At 41.4% G+C, this 18,176-nt stretch overlaps 1 protein-coding gene across 2 annotated transcripts in view; it reads left to right on the top strand.

Annotated features, from left to right (window-relative positions):
- STPG2 (sperm tail PG-rich repeat containing 2) overlaps positions 1 to 18,176 on the top strand; it is a 274,188-nt gene that overhangs the window by 65,189 nt on the left and 190,823 nt on the right. For both annotated transcript variants that reach the window (XM_020802913.3, XM_078394602.1), the window contains exons 7-8: positions 10,400 to 10,501; positions 12,461 to 12,620. In XM_020802913.3, coding sequence (XP_020658572.3) covers positions 10,400 to 10,501; positions 12,461 to 12,620 — 262 coding nt within the window. The remainder of the gene's footprint in view (positions 1 to 10,399; positions 10,502 to 12,460; positions 12,621 to 18,176) is intronic.

Genomic DNA, 18,176 nt, shown 5'->3' with positions numbered 1-18,176 from the left:
AATGGCAGTATATAAGGAAACATATAAGCCCTGAATATCCAACTGGTTATAATGTCAAAACCACACATGACCACTCTCCATTTATCTCTGTCGTTACTCTTCTGAGAACAGGATTCAGTTAAGAAGAAGCATTTTAAAAACATAAATAATTCTTAGTACTTTATACTTGGATGAATATCATACACGCTAACAGTAGCATACAATTTCAGGGACAACGTTAACTGGGGGAATAAGATTGTAAAGAATGATTTGAAGAAAATAGGTGCTTGGAGAAAAGAAATGGTCCACCTTCTGCAGGAACACAACAGATGCTGCATGGTAGCAGGGTAATTCTTTCTGTAAATATCTAGCAGTCCCCTCACTCAGGTTTTGTTTTCATCTGTGTATATCTTGCTTACAAGACATGTATATAGCCTGGCTTACTGGTTTTTCAGGTTCTGCAGAGATTTAATTTCCTTGCTTAAAAAACCCTCTGAAGATTTCTGGTACTTTATATTTCCCCACTTCGATGTAGTGTTGTCACATGGAGTGCTGGCGGTGAGAGTGTCATAGCAGGTCTTTAAAAAGCTCTTTTTGTGCAGATGCAGGTGTTTCATTTTAATTCACATATAAAGACATTTCTGTACTTTGCATTCCAAGTATTCCAAAGTGGTTTACTGTTCGTATTAAAATACAAAATATAATAAAATGAAGTGATAAACGGATAAAACAACAATCAAAATAATAAGCCAATTATAAATTCAACTATTATTGCTATGCTAGTAATCTGAGGAGTTTCTGGGCAAACAAATAAATATGTCTTCAGCTGGTGGTGGAAACTGAATGTATTGGAAGACCACTGAGGAGCTTGTCGCATCATGACTACCAAAGGAGAAAAAGCCCTCTTTCCTGCTCCCGCCCCCAAAGAGTCAATAAGGATGCTGTGTAATAAGTGAAGCATATGTGGAGACTGTGGCAAGTCTCCCATATCACCTTCTTGCACTTAGATGGTATGCATACATTAACTGCATCTGATTCTTATCTAAATAGAAGTTGTGGGAGCCCCAGTCAGAACTAGGGTATTGTGTTTTTTCCTCCCTTTTGCAGTTGTGTTGTTACGTATTGTTATGTGCTGTCAAGTTATTTAGAGTAGCCGTATGAATTGATGACCTTCAGAAGGTATAATTAAAGGCCATACTCACAAACTTACATACTAATGGATGTAGCTTCCTTTACTGAGCTAATTTATCTCATGTTTTGGTCTTTCTTTTTCCTATTGCCTTCCCTAGCAGTATTGCCTTTTCTAGTGAGTCTTGTCTCTTCATGATATGCCCACAACCTGATCATCTCAGGTAACTTGTTTTCGTTTCTAGTCAGAATTGACTTGATCTAGAACTCTTTGTTTCTCTTCCTGGTGGATTTTGGTATCTGTAAAGTTTTTCTCCAACACCATGTTTTGAATTAAATGATTCTTTTTTCTGCCATTTTTCTTGCCTTATCAGTTTTCACATCTGTCTATAGGATCAGGAATACCATAATAAGGATGATCCTGACTATGGTTGCCAGTAGAGGTGCGCACTAAGTACCTGTGCAACAGTTTGTGGTGGTTCATTCTTCAGATGAATAGCTGTTTGTTCTTTCCTCTGGCTTCCCTTCCCCTCCTCCTCTTGGTGCTGCCTTTGTGTGATTGTCCACCGAAGGAGGTAAGGCTGGGAACTGCCAAACACTCGTTTGTCCAAAGAATGAACCAGAGATTCATGCCCATCTTTAGTTGCCAGTGATACATCCTTAAATTTCAGGAACTTCTGTAGTTTCCTCATAGCTGTCTTTCCAAGTCAGGTATTTGGACCAGTGTGAAAGATGTTTAAGAATTTTAATTTATTTATTGTTAACTTTAAACTTACCTAGTTTTTGTATTAATCTTTAGCAGTAATCTTTTTTGGAATTTCTTCTTCAATCTTCCTTACTAGTCATGTCAAGTCATGGCTATTTTATGGTAATGATATGTCATCTGCTTATCTATGTTCCTTTCACCAAATTTCACTCCGCATTCATCTGAGTCCAACCTGGTTTTTCATATGATATATTCTGCATATATGTAAGTTGAACAGATAGGAAATAAAATACAACTTTGATTGGAAAATACATTTGCCAGTGGGAAACCATTTTCTTTTTCCATATGCTATCTAAACGGTGTCTTTTTTTCCAGAGTATGTGTTATGCATGAAGGCAGTCAACTGCTTTCGCACAACCATTTCTTTAACAATGATTCATAGCTTTTCATAATCAACACAAAGGTGTTACTATAATTTATAAAGCACCTCCCCCCTTGAATGCACACCTTAACATGGTGAGTGGATTTGAATGTGTCAGAGAAGCTGAGAACAATGTTGTCAGTTGGATAGATTCAGTTGTGAGACAAGACTTGTAGAAGAGTAACCCAAGGCAGATTGCTCAAAGCCCTGGATCAGTGCAACTCATTCAGAGATTTGATAGGTCCAGTAGTGATGCAGGTGGAGAAATCCCTGAAGGGAGAAGCAGCAAGAATGGAAGATCACACTGACACAATGTCACAGACAATGACAATGACATTCAGGATAATGTTTCTTAGTAATTCACAGGAGCAGATCATAGCACTGACCAAATAATATTCATATCAGAAATTAGAGTTAACCTGAAAAAAAGAACATTAAGAGAGTCTTTGTGTCAAAATATAATTTGCATAACAGTTCTGATAAGTTTAAAGCACTTGTAAAGAACATATCTGTGTTACTAAACTCAACTGGGCATGAAGCTGAGCATAAACCAGAAGAACTGTGGATTGAAACCAGAGATATTATCAGAGAAGGCTGCGGAAAGACTAATCAAATCAAAAGAAGTCAAAAGAAAAGAAAACCTTAGGTGAATGGTGGATAGTTGAGGAAAGACTTAAAATGGTTAATGATATACATACAAAATTCAATAGAGGCATTAACCTGCTAATTTGTACTTTATGTTGTTGCTGCATGCTATCAAGTAATCTCCAACCCATGGCAACCCTATAAATAAATGACCTCCAAGAACGGCCTATTGATAACATCCCTGCTTCCTTCCCATGATGTGCCCCAAAAGACAAGTCACATCTTCCAGCATTCTCTCTTGTTTTTGAGATTAAGATATTCAAAATTAGTTCACTATTGTTTTTTTTATATATATAGTACTAACAAGAGTTAGCTTCAGCATCTCTGCCATTATCTGTGAAAGCTCACCCACCAGTATTGCCTTCTACTATTGCTGCTGCCCAGTAATTGTTCTTCAAGAATTTCTCTACTCCTTGGAACTGTAAATTATATTATTCTAATATGACTGTCATTTCTTGAAGAGGATAGATGGATCTTACCAAGGTCCCTGCTTTGACCATTTAGCTTTGGGTTACACAGTGTGGAGTCTCAACTTGTGACTCACTGAGTGTAGCCTGTTGTTAGTATTGCTCTCTTTCCATTATGCATTCACATACCTCACCACCTTAAAGTGATTATTTTCCCCAGTAAAGAGGCACTGCACTACACTGGCTTCTGTTTAAGAAAAATAAACACACAAAAAAGAAATCAGACATTACATGCATATGTACTTCTAATAGCTTCGCTATAGACTGCCACTTCATTCTCTGTGCTCCCATAACTATGTTGGTCTCGTAAATCCAGAATATTTTGTGAACCATTTCACTTCTATAAACGAAAGCGCCCAACAGCTCTGTCCAGCATTGTAAATTATAACTTAAACAAGACACTTCTGTAGCAAACATTAAAACATAACAAAAGAGATGCAAGTAATAAAAGTTTGCTACTTGTTTCCATATTTTGTTAATAGATGACCATGTCCCTGGAGCTCCTAAATTCTTGATGCCTGACAAGAAGGTGTATATCTCTTGGTATCTGAATAGGTTTAATCCATTTAATAAAGAATACAATTACCATGATTGTCAGAAATAATACACTCTGGAATGAGTAAAGCACTCACTTGTGAAGTTGCAGATACAGCAAATTAATAGAACAATAAAAGTACATGTTTAATATTTCACAGTAGAGGTGATTTATTCAACAGTCACCAGCACTTGGCACATAAGAAGCAGCATTAATTGTTTGTCTGATAGAAAGTGGTGTACTTGATTTTTTTATTGCAATCTTATATTGTTATTTCAGCTGATTAAAATATATTCTTCTACTGTAAATGATAAAGGAAACCAATAAAAATACACAGAAAATATGAACACGATGTTTGGGCTAGGTTGGAATCATACAGAAATATACTACAGTATAGGAAGGATGGTGACTGATGAAATGTATGAACATACTGTATATTAGTCTTAAAGCTCATCCTTGGTCTATCTAGTATTGCCTGCTTTGAATGCTTGTAGTTCTTCAAGACGTTAGTAGACTTCTGACCAAAATGTTAAGCTCTATATTACTACCTCTTCACTTTCCCAGATGTCTGCTTTCTGACGAACCTTCAGTACTTTGTCATGACAAAGCAATGTGGCGGTAAAAAAATAGTTGATCACTTTGAGACCATTTGAGGAAAGATGTATTCCATTAACTTTTTGCAGTTATCTTAGATATTTGGTAATATTTCAAACAAATAGGGGTTTTTTAATTTGTTCTGGCCAATGTTCTCTTACAGAACTCTGGTGACACAGCAGGAGTGGTATCACTGGCAAATTCCCCCTAATTAAAGAATCTGTTTTTCCATTTTAAGTGGCCAATTTCTGCTTTGACATTTGTCAGAACTCTGTGTGCCCCACTGACCCCTTTCTTCAATGCTGGTAGGGGCAGGGTCCGTGGCAATAACTCCATAGGTTTCAGCTCAGCTTCTGGGCTCAGAATGGCTTTTATTAGTGGTACAGCATCACTCCCTCCTGCCTTTCCCTCCGCAATCTCCTAGGGCTGAGTTATAGTCTCTAATCCCTTGGGTGCTTCTTGCCAACTTGGGGCCTCAGTTAACTTCACTAGAGTTCCTTGGAGTTCAGTTCCTGGAAAGCAGGAGGCAGAGGGAGACCTCACTCCAAGATGTGACCCTTTTAGGGAGGGTTGTTAGAAATGGTTGAAAAAACCCAGGCTCTGCAACCTGTCTCTTCCTGTTTCCTCCCTGGCAAACCTGACTTTCTTTGCCTCTCCAGAGCTGTGGCAGTATCTAAGTGGGTGCTGCCATATTCAGCACATGTCTGAGTCTCTGGTATCTGGCACCTATTTCAAGCAAACAAACTGGGTGAGAGAGGAGGCAGCTTCCCTTATTTTCTTTCTTGGTCTCTGCAGCCGTGGTGCTGACAGGGTTTAATCTTCTCTCATTTCTTCTCCTTCCCAGATGCCCTCTTCTTCAAAAATAAACAATATCGGTGTGCATTCCCTCTCCTGTCTTTCTGCGCCCATTGACCCCACCTCCCTCTGCTGTTCCTCCTCAAACAGCTGCCTGTCTTCTGTGCGGTCTCTCTCCCACTGGCTGGGTACTGGGGAAACATCCCCTTGTCCTGGCTGTCCTGCCCCCCCCCCACTTCACAAACACATATTTCAGTCTTTCATTTTTGTATCTTTGACATCTTCGCCTGCCTTTTATTACTGTCCGTGAAAAGCAACAGAAGTCACAGAAACAAGATGTACATTGGCATGCACTGAAGTAAATTCAAGTGTTCAAGTTTTAAATGACTGAAGCAATAGAATGGGTCAAATTTGCAACACCCACCCACACATATAGAAATCAGAGATGGGAACATTGTGGCTCTTCAAATGATGTAGAATTGCAGTTTCTGCTATGCGCATCATTTGTTATTCCTACTAGGGCCAATGCATTCATAATTGGAGGATCATCCTCTATTCTATCTGAACTGTTTGGAAGGATGCTTGGTGGTATAGGCCTCCTTCATTTCGTCAGTCTTACTTAGAAGACTCTGTGGTGTTCATTCCTCTTTCTGCAGATCTGTTGATCATTTCTTGATATGTGGTCCAGGATCTGATAACAATCTTGAGATATTCATACTAGTACCCACAGCAGTGATATTTCTGGCCCAGCAATCTCTCAGCCAGTAATCAACTTCAAATGAAGGAAATTATATGACAACTGGAAAAAATGTTGATGAGTTTTTCTTTATCCGTTCTTAATTTTGCTGCAGTAGAAGAAATATCCCACAAATACTACAGTGCTTTCTTGAATTAAGGTGGACTAATGTTGAACATGAATGACTTTCCCCTGAAGATAAAAATGTATAGAGAACATTTGCTGTCAACTACAATAAGGACAAAAAGCTTTTCTATTTTTTTGCAGGAATAAAATTGAGGCAACCACTGAGGTGAATTCTTCAATTTTTAAGCTAATTAAAATGACTGTTATTCTGGTACAATAGTAGTTGCTCCCAATGGCTCGTCATCACTGTTGCGTGACAGTTTTCTCTTGGGTAATTAAAGAACTTTTTCCCCCTGCAAACATCCTTTGTGTCTCTATGTTTCAACTCTCCTGCAATGGTTTCTTTCATAATTGGGCACATACATCTTATATAAGCATTGTTACATAATGCATTCAGAAATAATGTGATATGTAAGTTCTGCTTTTGATTATAAAGTTGACTTCATTTTGGGGTTACTCATTTTCTATCAAACGTATTTTCAGATATCACATTTCTTTCAGCTTTAAAAAACCTTACTGGTACATTGTCTATTTTTACTACCGAGCCAATTGCCTTGCACAGCCAAATACTTTTACTTCAGTAGGAGTGCAAATGCATGATCCTTAAAAAGTTGTTTATTGCATCAATGTCTAGAAACTGTAAGCTTTGGAAAACTTACCAGCAACTTACTTGGTTTAAAAAGGTTTTTTAAAAATTATTATTAGGGAATTATACAGTATCAGCATAGCTAAATAATACCAAGTCTGTAGAAGAATGGAATGTGGTTTGTTGTCTGAGCTCTAAGCACTATGGGAAGGGAGACTTTATTGCTCAGATTATAAACTGTTACTGTGCAAAGTTGTTCCTCAGTATCTCCTTTTGAATACTGTAGGATAAATAAAAGGGTGAAGCTGTAATAATAAAGCAGGCTTCTCTAGAGAAACTGGAACTATAAGGGGGAGATTTACTCTTCCAACCCAAAAGTTGGAATTACCTTTGTATTTTCACTCTACGATATAAGCAAAATTACATTTATAATAAGCTTTCTGAAGCAAAGCACTTACCCAGCAAGGTGTAATGCTTATAGTGATGGATAGGACTCTGGAGACTGGGGTTCAAATCCCCACTTGGCCATGCAAAGTCAGTGGAGGAGCGGAGGTGATAAAACTACTACCAAAAATACTTTGCATACTCTAAAGGCCCTATTGGGGTCACTTTAACTCGATTTCAACTTGATGACACATACTGTAACTAACTAGCAAAGCACAGGAATGCTTCTGGACTGTGCATGTTTTTACTAGTGTGTTCCATGCATGTTATGTGAATTGTTTAAAGCTTGTTTTACATGTCATGGTTTTAAAATTCTAAAACAAGTTGCCTGATTCTTTTTTAAATATCTTTGTCACCAAGCCTATATTTTTTGAGATTAAATAGATGTGTATTGAATTTCCTGAGCTCACTTTTAACTTACGTTACATTGAAATGAATAGGGTTTTAGTTGCCAATTCCAAGCAGGTAAGTGCCTTTTAGAAGAGAAAAAAATAGCAGCGGTTCTGCAGTGTTGCGGATATATAATCAGTAAATTTGAAAGATAGGCTTAAACAGAAGGAAATGGGAGAGTGCAGCAGTGAAAGGTTAATAGTAATCACAATACATTAAAGGTTAATAGTAATCACAATACATTAATGAACATGGTGGGAAATGTCTCCTAATAAGTATAAAATATTTATTTCCTGATGGAGATTTTCAGTAGGTGAGGTCTCTTAAAATTAATCTTACTTGGATGTTAATTTCTTTATTAATATTTATATCATCTCTAGTACAATTTACATTCGCTTCAGTACTGTTCAAGAATTAGCACCTGCAATTTTTCTGCCCCAAATCCCCTCGCCAAAACGGCCATTGAGACACAAAGACAAATTCATAAATAGCTTCCTCCAGCTGTGCAGATAGTGGTGTAAACAATTTTGTGATACCGGAACATTAATAAATTTTCCAGGTAGTTTAGAAAGGTATTCTTCCTGTAAAGAATAATCAAGGTAGAAGCCAGAATGCCATGCTGATACATCTCCATTTTTTATCTAGTTTGCCACTATAAGCTGAGGCAAGTGATACACTTCTCCAACCAGATATAATCCAGCCATATTATTATTATAAATTCACTGCTTTTTGTCAGCACTGCTAGTGAATGTATGGGTGAGGTGACATGTTTGCAAAAATAACTAATTTTTGAATTTCAGGAACCAAAACCAGAATTTTGGAATGACTAGGTTTAGGGTTGAAAAGTGTTAAATAATGCAAAAAATTAAAAGAATATGGAAGCAAGATAGGGTCCTCCTCCTCTCAATATTGATTTCAACAACCTACTCATTCAGTTTACTACCTACAGCCAGGTACTGTGATCTGTTGCCCCTAATCTGGGGACAGACACTGTTAGTGATCACCTGCTCTGGGTCACAAGTTATGTAGGCCAACAATAGTGGTTTCCTATTTGGGTTTTTCTTCCTTTAGCCTTTGAGGACTCTTCTCTTTTCTGAAAGCTAACAGGGGCAGCATTTAGGCAGTGCTTCCTTGCCATACCATAATGCCCTCAGTGGTCCTAATTGGTTTTTGATACAGTCCCACCAAGGATTACACTATCGTACCCTGCTAACACTTCAGGACAGGTCAAGTATTTTATGTATTGTTATTGTTGGCCTACATATGTACAGCCCATTCTGATATCCATCACCTACGGACTTGCCCAATAACTGAGGCTTGTTATTGGTTATTGTTGTTACCACCAGTGATTTTTGATCAGAATACTGCATCTGAAAGATGCTAACCCATATGTATTATTCAATGATTTTTCAAAATCTCTAACTATACAACATCCCATTGTACCATGTTTGAGCTGGATTAAGGCTTTTAAAATTAAATTGGCTCTGTTTTGTCCATAGAGAATACATGCTTCTTTGAATAGAACACAGAAAGTATTTGAGCTTTGAGTTAAGTGAAATTTACGTAGTACCACCAATAAAAATGTCTTTTCTATATTGTAAGATGAAAGATACAAGGTGAACACCAGCCTACCAAGCACTGGAAATTGGTTGGCAGAAGTGCTTCATCTGTGGCTCCTTCGTTAATTCCATTTAGTCTTGTGCCATGAGAGCTCTATTTCCCCTGATTAAAGCCGTGGTGTGCTAGCTATTTAGCTAAAAGCTCAGATGAGATGAAGCCCTGTATCTCAGTTTTTCCTAATGTGTGATTCAGTCAGAACACTCTTCCCCTATTCCAGGGGGAAGGATCACATGAACTGGGCCACTGTTTAATCAGCTATTCTTATGTAAGAGTTTAGCACTTAAACTTATCTTGCACTTTTCTTTCACCATGCTGTTTGGAGCCTGTTGCTCGTGGATCGTCAATTTCTTTCAGATCTTTCCACTATTCCAGAAAAGCATTTGTGAGTTGCTCAAAATATGATTAAATATATAATTACCTAACATTTTTTAAAAAATGTAACCCATACTCCATTTTTACTGCTGTTTTGTTCCAGATTTTTTTCAGTGGTCATTTTGAATTAATATATGTAGTCTTGCAGTAATATATGAAGAATTTTAATAAATTCTGACAGTGTAAAAAAAAAAATCAGTACTTTGCATTTGTTATTGTGAATTTCTTGACACAGTTTTTCTGAAATGCAGATAACTGTCACTAGAATTGATTATGATAGGAATTGCTGAAGGTTTGTTTGTTTAATTAATATACCACATTTCTCTCCATAGAGGACTCAAGGCAGCCCACAGTGAATTAAAATCATGCAATAATCATTATTAAAAACTCAATAGGAAGTAACACTAAAAACAGGGACTGGATTCAGTGATCCACAGGATCCCTTCCTGCTCTGCAATTTGAAGACTAATACCAAAAACAGTTAAAAATATAACAGTATGAAAAACTTTATTAAAAACAATTTAGAAAAAATATTTAAAGCATTCCTGAAATTTCTGAATTCTATAGATGCTGCATTGCTAAAATCCCCCTTTATTGCTTAAAATCCTGCCTGAAAAGGAAGGTCTTTGTCTGATGACAGAAGGGAGGGGGCCAACCTGGCTTTTGGGGGCAATGCAATTCTTTCGGTGCTGTTTGCTGGTGTTTCTTGTTCTTTTTTAGGGTTTCTTGCTTCTCTTAAGTTTCATAACAGGAATACATCTTAAAATCAAGTAATACTGCTTGAAAATCAAATTGATCCACATTCCCATTATGTGTGCCGATCTTAAGCTCAGACTCGCTTTTACTTTTTTGTAGGGTGTTCCGGGTCCTGGGCAATATAACATAAAAAGTCAGTTTGGAAAAGGTGGTATGTCACAGAGTGAACCCCATCATGCTCCTTTTCTTTCTCTTGCCCAGGTAAGAAGTGATTCAACTCTTCCCTTTCTATGTTTTCATGACAGAGTTACACATTTCTCACTTGCTTGAACATGAAGAAATTCTAAGGAGAGGGAGAGCTTACAGAGATTTATAGTGTCATTGATATTGGATTATTTACAGATAGAGTACAGTGGTGCCTCGCATTACGACGTTAAATTGTTCCAGCGAAATTGCTGTAGAACGAAAATGCCCTAATGTGAAAATAAAAAGCCCATTGAAACGCACTGAAACCCCCTCAATGCATTCAAATGGGCTGGAAACTCACCATCCAGCGAAGATCCTCCATAGGGCGGCCATTTTCAGTGCCTGTGCAGTGAGGAATCTGTCCCAGAAAACAGCCATTTTATTTACCCGGTGGCCATTTTGAAACCGCCGATCAGCTGGAGGAAAATGGTCTTTTTGCGAAGAATCGGTTCCTGAAGCAGGGAACCAATCATCGCAAACCGAAAAAACCCCATTCAGACCATCGTTTTGTGATAAAAAAGACCGTCGTAATGCGGTTCTGTCGTAATGCAGGGCAATCGTAAAGTGAGGCACCACACTGTATATTGAAAGCATATTCATTCCCATAGTAGGTGCCACAAATACTAATTTCACATCCTGTACCATTTATTTATTATTTAGCTAAATTATACTAAAAGAAAAAAGTAAATAGCTAAGAACATATATGGTAGGCCTCTAACCCAAAGTGACTGAAATCAAAAGCAGACAATGTGCCGCAGACTATTGGTCAGAGAACACAGGAAGAAGTTAGCAATGTCCTTGCATCACAATGAAAACAGCCAAACTTACAGCCAATTCAATAACGTATATACAGTGTTCTAAAATAAAGCAGTGATACCATAAAAATATTGCTTTTTGGATAGTACTGAACTATGTTGCTCAGATACTATCCTTAGCCACATAGAAAACTCTTGCGTATTTTTGATACAGCAAGCCATCTTGACTACCTGCCTGGAAATTATTGGAGATTATTTCATCAATAAAATGTGCAATATATTCTGGGTGCTTGTTATTACATTATGTTACGTGATGGGACATGATTGAGCAACATCCTGTTTCATAAATTTATTTTGGTGTAATGCAGGTGCTAGAAATATTTAATTTAAACCAAAGGAAAACTTCCTATCCACCACCTCTTTCAGGTTCTGAGCCTCCCTAGGATGTTTGGGCAGCTATTTTTAACTGTTAAAAGCTTTCTGTCCCCACTCTGTCCTGAGGTTCTCCAAAGCTTCCCAAGTACAAAAGGGAGCCTTAGGAGGCATTGGAACCTGAAAAGTATAAGAAATTTTCCATTAGTTTAAATTAAATATTTCTGGCAATCAATCTTGGTTACACAGACATAAATTTACACCAATAGGATTTTGTCAATTATATGATATTTTATTGTGTTGTGTTGTATTGTGTTATATTACATTAGACAGAATCCTGTTAATAATTTACTCTAGTATAGATACAGTGGCATAAATTGCAGTGGAAAATTGCCATTAGTTAGCAAGTTACCACTTGTATTTCTTATCGTGCTTCAGTCATGTGACTTGGTGCTTGTCAATAAACAGAATCAACATTAATTAGTGGTAGTTTGTTGCTGCAATTTATACTATTACACTTACATAATTTAGAATATTTTATCCCCTTTTCTCCTTAAAAAGGACCCAAAGTGGCTTACATCATACCCAATAGAATTCTGGCCATTTTACTACATATTGTATTCATAATGTTATCGTGTAACCTGGGAGAAACACTTTCAATCAAATACATACAAGTGGTTGAATCAGCTGTGAAACAAGTTACATTAATGTTACTTTATTGAGTTTTTTGTTTTTGTTTTATAGATTAAAAAATGTAAACGTTGTTCACACCCAAATAGATTCTTTTGCATCCACATGGATACTTAAGTGTGGCACTTGTCATTCATTTTCTCTTACATTTCCCTAGAGGTTTGCACCTATGAAATCATCCACCCCAGCTCCTGGCACATATAATGAAACACGCTGTGCTCTTGAGTCCTTGAAGAAAGCATCAAAAGCAAAAAGCATCCCATTTGGCAATACCTCTGTTCGATTCACTCAAGACTACAGGCTGCAGAAAACACCAGGTTTGCAGATAATCTGAACAAGTGGGACAAGCAAAAAATCATTGTATTAATCTCCTTTCCCTAAGATGAGTGTTCCTATTCAAATATCTAGATGTTCTTCGTAGTGGTCTCTGTGAATGCACACAAATGGGTTATGCTGCGCAGGAACGTCTGGAAGATTCTAGAGCTTAAGAAAAAAGTCAATTAGCTCCCCCCCACGGGGTATATAAGCCCCGCCTCCTCCATCTTCCTTTCAGTTTCTCTTTTTCCACCGTTCCTGTAGGACCTAGGAAGAGCAGAGCTATCGACTGTTAAGTACTAGCTACCTAGCTACCCTTTTTTCTTGCTAATTATTTCTTTTACAGTGGTGCCTCGTTTAACGAGTGCCCCGGTTAACGATGAATCCGCATAGCGATGGGAAAAAAGCAATCGCTTTTGCCATTGCTTTGCGATGTTGCCTATGGGGAAAAATCGCTTTGCGATGTTTTCCACATAGGCCCCATTTTCCCCCAGCTGAGCGGCGGGAGCCTCCAAAGGACCGCTCCCGCTGCTCAGCTGGGGGGAAATGACGGCAGTAGCCTCGGAAGGACCCTTCCGAAGGGTCGTTCCAAGACCACCGCCGGGATTACCCTTCGGAGGGGGCATTTTCCCCTAGCTGAGCGGGAGCCCCGCTGCTCAGCTGGGGGAAAATTGCGGTGGTAGCCTTGGAAGGACCCTTCCGAAGGGTCGTTCCAAGGCCACCACCGGGATTCCCCTTCGGAGGGGGTATTTTCCCCGAGCTGAGCGGGAGCCCTGCCGCTCAGCTGGGGGAAAATGCCGGCGGTAGGAGTCTGACCATGGATGGGGTAGCCGGCCGCGATGTGGATCCAAGCGGCGGCAGCGGCGGCAGGGGGCGGGATGCCTGAAAGGCATCCGGGGCTAGGATCTGCCCCCCGGCCAGTTCCCCTTCCATGGTCGGACTCTCAGGAGTCCGGCCATGAATGGGGTAACCGGCCGGGTGGCGGATCGAAGCCCCTACCGCCACCACCGCTGCTTGGATCCGCCCCCCGGCCGGTTCCCCTTGCATGGTCGGATCCGACCATGCAAGGGGAACCAGCCGGGGGCCCGATCCAAGCGGCGGTGGCGGCAGTAGGAGCTTGGATCCGCCCCCGTCCGGTTACCCCATCCATGGCCGGACTCCTGAGAGTCCGACCATGCAAGGGGAACCGGCCGGGGGCCAGATCCAAGCAGCGGCGGCGGTTGTAGGGGCTTGGATCCACCCCCGGCCGGTTACCCCATCCATGGCCGGACTCCTGAGAGTCCGACCATGGAAGGGGAAGCCGGCCGGGGGGCGGATCCCGGCCGCCCTCCTCCCAACCCTTCACCCCCTTCTCCGCCGCCGCCGCTGGGCTTTGGAAGCGGCTTCCGAAACCCAGCGGCGACGGCGGAGATGAGGGTGAGAGGTGAGTCAGGCACAGGCGGGAGGAGGGGGAAGGCTCCGCCGCCACCGCTTGGTCGCGCTGGCCAGCATTTTTGTGGCCAGCGCGTCCCAGAGGCCTCGGGGGAAGGCTTCTCCACCGCCTCTCGGACGCGCTGGCCGGGCGCGGGGCGGCTCCATGCGGCGGCGGCGGGGGCAGGGGGGTTCCGAATGGCTTCCAGGCGAACATCCGGACACCCCCTACCCTGTCCCCGCCGCCGCTGAGAGCCTTCCGAGCTCTCAAAGGGCTTTCTCCAATGTGGGGGCGAAGCCCTTTGAGAGCTCGGAAGGCAAATGTTGGCGGTCGGTGGTGGCTTTGGGGTCCATCCAAAGCCACCGTCGACTGCCGACATTTTCCCCCAGCTGAGCGGCGGGGCTTTGAAGCTCCCGCCACTCAGCTGGGGGAAAATGCCAAAGGCCCCATTTTCGGTCAGCTGGTCGGCGGTTCCAAAATGGCCGACCCGCTGTGCTGCCTCGCTTTAGAGGCACCGAAAATGGCCGCCCCTATGGAGGAACATCGCTGAACGGTGAGTTTATCCCCCATAGGAACGCATTAAACAAAGTAGTCTCGTGGCGCAGTGGTTAAAACGCTGTACTGCAGCTAAAACTGCTCACGACCTGGGGTTCAAATCCCAGGTAGCCGGCTCAAGGTTGACTCAGCCTTCCATCCTTCCGAGGTCAGTAAAATGAGTACCCAGCTTGCTGGGGGGGGCAATGTGTAGCCTGTATAATTAAAAATTGTAAACTGCCCGGAGAGTGCTTGTAGCGCTATGGGGCGGTATATAAGTCCAATAAATAAATAAATAAATAAATAAATAAATAATGCGTTCCTATGGGTTTTTCCATTCCGTTTAGCGATGTTTTCACATAGTGACGATTAATCCGGAACGGATTAACGTCGCTATGCGAGGGCACCACTGTATTTCACTTTAATGGTTATTCAACAGAACCTGCTATATTGAGTTGCTTATTTTTCTGTTCTGTCGCGTTTTCTCCCCCTGATCAACAATCCCCCTTTTTTTCTTTTGTTTATGGCCCCTTGGGGCTTCAAGCAGTGTGTCGTCTGCTCTCAAAAAATCCCTTTATCAGACGGACACGATAAATGCTTGTTTTGTCTTGGAGAATCGCATCAAGATCAGTCTTGCCTTGCTTGCAAAGGTTTTTCAAAGCAAGCAATTAAGCTGAGGTGCCAAAGACTTCGAGCTTTCTTTTACGAAAACTGTCTCCAAACATGGAAAGGGCCTCCCTCACAGCACTGTCCTCTCCGCGTGCTGAGGCTTCTAAACAGGACTCTTGGGCTGATCAACCACTGCTTACCGTCTCTGGGCAGGCTAAGGCTAAGGACGCTTCCAAACCACCAAAAGCCAAACCGCCTTCACGCCCTGCAAAAAAGAAGGCTGCTGATAAGCCCAAGAGAGCGAAGAAACCGGCTAAGTTGCCTGTTGTGCCTCCTCCCGCTCCTTCGATTTTGCTCGAAATGATGGCCCTCCTCACACATCCCTCCCTTCCTCCCCTCTATCCGTCACGGTACCGTTCTATAATACCATGCTTATCTAATTTACGGTAATGGCGGATTAGGGAACTGAAGGGAAGATGGAGGAGGCAGGGCTTATACCCTGCGGGGGGGAGCTAATTGACTCTTTTTTCTTAAGCTCTAGAATCTTCCGGACGTTCCTGCGCAGGCGCAGGATAACCCATTTGTGTGTATTCACAGAGTACCACTAGAAGAACCAAAGTTACAGGTAACTAACCTAACTTTATCTAGATAGGAGCCTTATAGTGTCCTTCTGAAATATATATGTATAGTGTGAGTTTCAGGATGATAGGATTTGTGTTATTTTATGACCAGAAATGGGGTGTGTGTTCAGTTCAGATGATGTCCTTCCTTCTAAAGCATCTATTATAACTGAGGGACAGGAAGTTCCTAGCTTTGTCACATCTGTCTTTATAATCCTAATCTCACTACCCCTGGATAAATTACATATTTTGATCCTCTCCACTGCTTACTAAGGTAATCTCCAGAGTCTGTCAGGACACCATACATGACATTTTTGTAGTCCGGTAGTGTCAGAGACAACTGTAGTTTCCCCTCTTCCTCTGCCTGTCTTGTCAGATCTTCTGTTTTCTGCTTCTCTGAACTGATGTTATTTTCAGAAAATTGGCATTGGTCCTCCATCTCCAATGTCTGTACACTCAAAGTCATGGAGTGATTCAGATTGTCCACGCTGCAAGAAAACTATGTTTCTACAACTATAAATGGCAAGCTTTTTGCTCTTTTGCCAGGGTCCGTACATTTGACCCAGATAATTCTTCACTGTGATAGGTTTTGTAGTTCCTACAGTTGCTGTTGGATAAAAGGTCAGCTTTTTCTTCAATTCACGTTTATTTAGCTACATCACCTGCCGCATTGTTTGCTACACACTTCATTTTTCATGTGGCTGGAGGTAAAAAATAAATCCTATGCGGAGTGGCACATCAATTCTTGACAGCTATAGCAGTCATTTTCCCCCTGAAGCAATAGATAGATAACAGTGATAGAATTAAACTCAGGCCACAACTTTATTAACTTTTAGTAACCTCTTTATACGAATCTGCAGAGACCTGCCCTAGTGCAGATGAAAGAGCAGAAGCAATGGTTTCCCTTCACCCTCTCTCCAATCCTGTACAGGCAATCTCTGTGCACCAATGCCTTGCTGGTGCTACAGCATGACATATCTTCCTGAATCTGTCTTCTCCTCAAGCTTTGTGACCTTTAAGAAGGACGTAGCCCTTACAAGTTTCAAAGGAGGGGGTCTCCAAGTCTGTCTCTGAATCTCAAGATCTGAGGCACACCCCTTGTTGACATCCTGCAGTCATCTAAATATGCCCTTTCAGACCTCATCAGTACTAGCCCACTCACTCACAGTACTTGTCAACACAGGCAGCTAGCAATAGCTAAAGTAGTCCAAAGTCCCTGGTGCAGGACACATAGAAAGATGTCACAATCCCTGTCTGTCAAATACACTCCATTACACTGTATAAATCTGGACAATCAAGCCTGATGTTTAGATGAATCACATGAATTCTCAAACCAACCTCCAGGGTTTTGATAAAATTTCTTTGTTCACCATTCTCTTGGCAGTCTGTACCGTGGGTATCACCATCACCCCTTCAAACCTGCCAGGTTAACAAAGCTGGTTGTATAATGGTCACATTAGGCCACCTGCTGTTAACCTCACATAGGTCCCTTGAGGTAGTCAAAATTAACTCCTTGCCCTTCCAGATGCCCATGTCATTGCCCTTCAAGTGAACCACTGGTACCCATGGACTGGGGCTTGCCCATGCCTGAAGTTCTGAAAAGAAATTCCCTATCTCATGCCCATTTGTTTCTTTCTATTCCAATTTGGCTGCAGCCCCCAAACACAGCTGGGGTCCCCATAAAGCCTCCTTACTTGGCTTCACTCCTCAGTAAACTATGCTGTGGCTACATATCAGCACACAGGACCTCACTACTACCCTGACTCCTGTAAAGAACAGATCAGTTAAGATCTGGAAGCACCAATCAATAAGGCAGTGGCCTGATATAGCTCCCGAAGCAACATGACCTCCACTTACCTATCTTCGTGCTCTCATGAAAATTTGTCCCCAGGACAGCTTTTGTTGATGGGACCCTAAATCTGAAAGAATGGGCCCCACATTTGAGACACCCCCCCCTTTGAGCCCATATGCAGTTGAGAGATAACGGCCATACTTTGTCAATGGGAGGGTATCCTCATGGATAAATAGGGGACCTAGTGCATTCCCTTGGAATCCCCTCCCACCCAACTGAGCTTTCAAACCATCAGGTTGTTCCAATGGTGGAGCCCCCTTTCCTTGTTGCAGGCCTGGCAATGTAGGCCTCACTAACATGTCTAAGAAGCCCCAGCCTGCCCACCTGACCTATTGACAACAGACCCTGTAGCCAGGCAGTCCTCAGAGAGAGACAGTGAGACCATGCAGAAATTTCTCCACTCATCCATGCAGAAGACTGAAACCATGTGGGAAAGGACCACCAGTCTCATTTTTCTCTCAGGAAGCAAGGAACAGATAACAATACATTAAAATTATGACCACCATTATTCACTTTTTGAAAACTCTTTATT

This window comes from Pogona vitticeps, chromosome 5 (assembly GCF_051106095.1).
Source record: "Pogona vitticeps strain Pit_001003342236 chromosome 5, PviZW2.1, whole genome shotgun sequence".
Classification (NCBI taxonomy): domain Eukaryota; kingdom Metazoa; phylum Chordata; class Lepidosauria; order Squamata; family Agamidae; genus Pogona; species Pogona vitticeps.
This window is presented reverse-complemented; position numbering and strand designations above follow the sequence as displayed.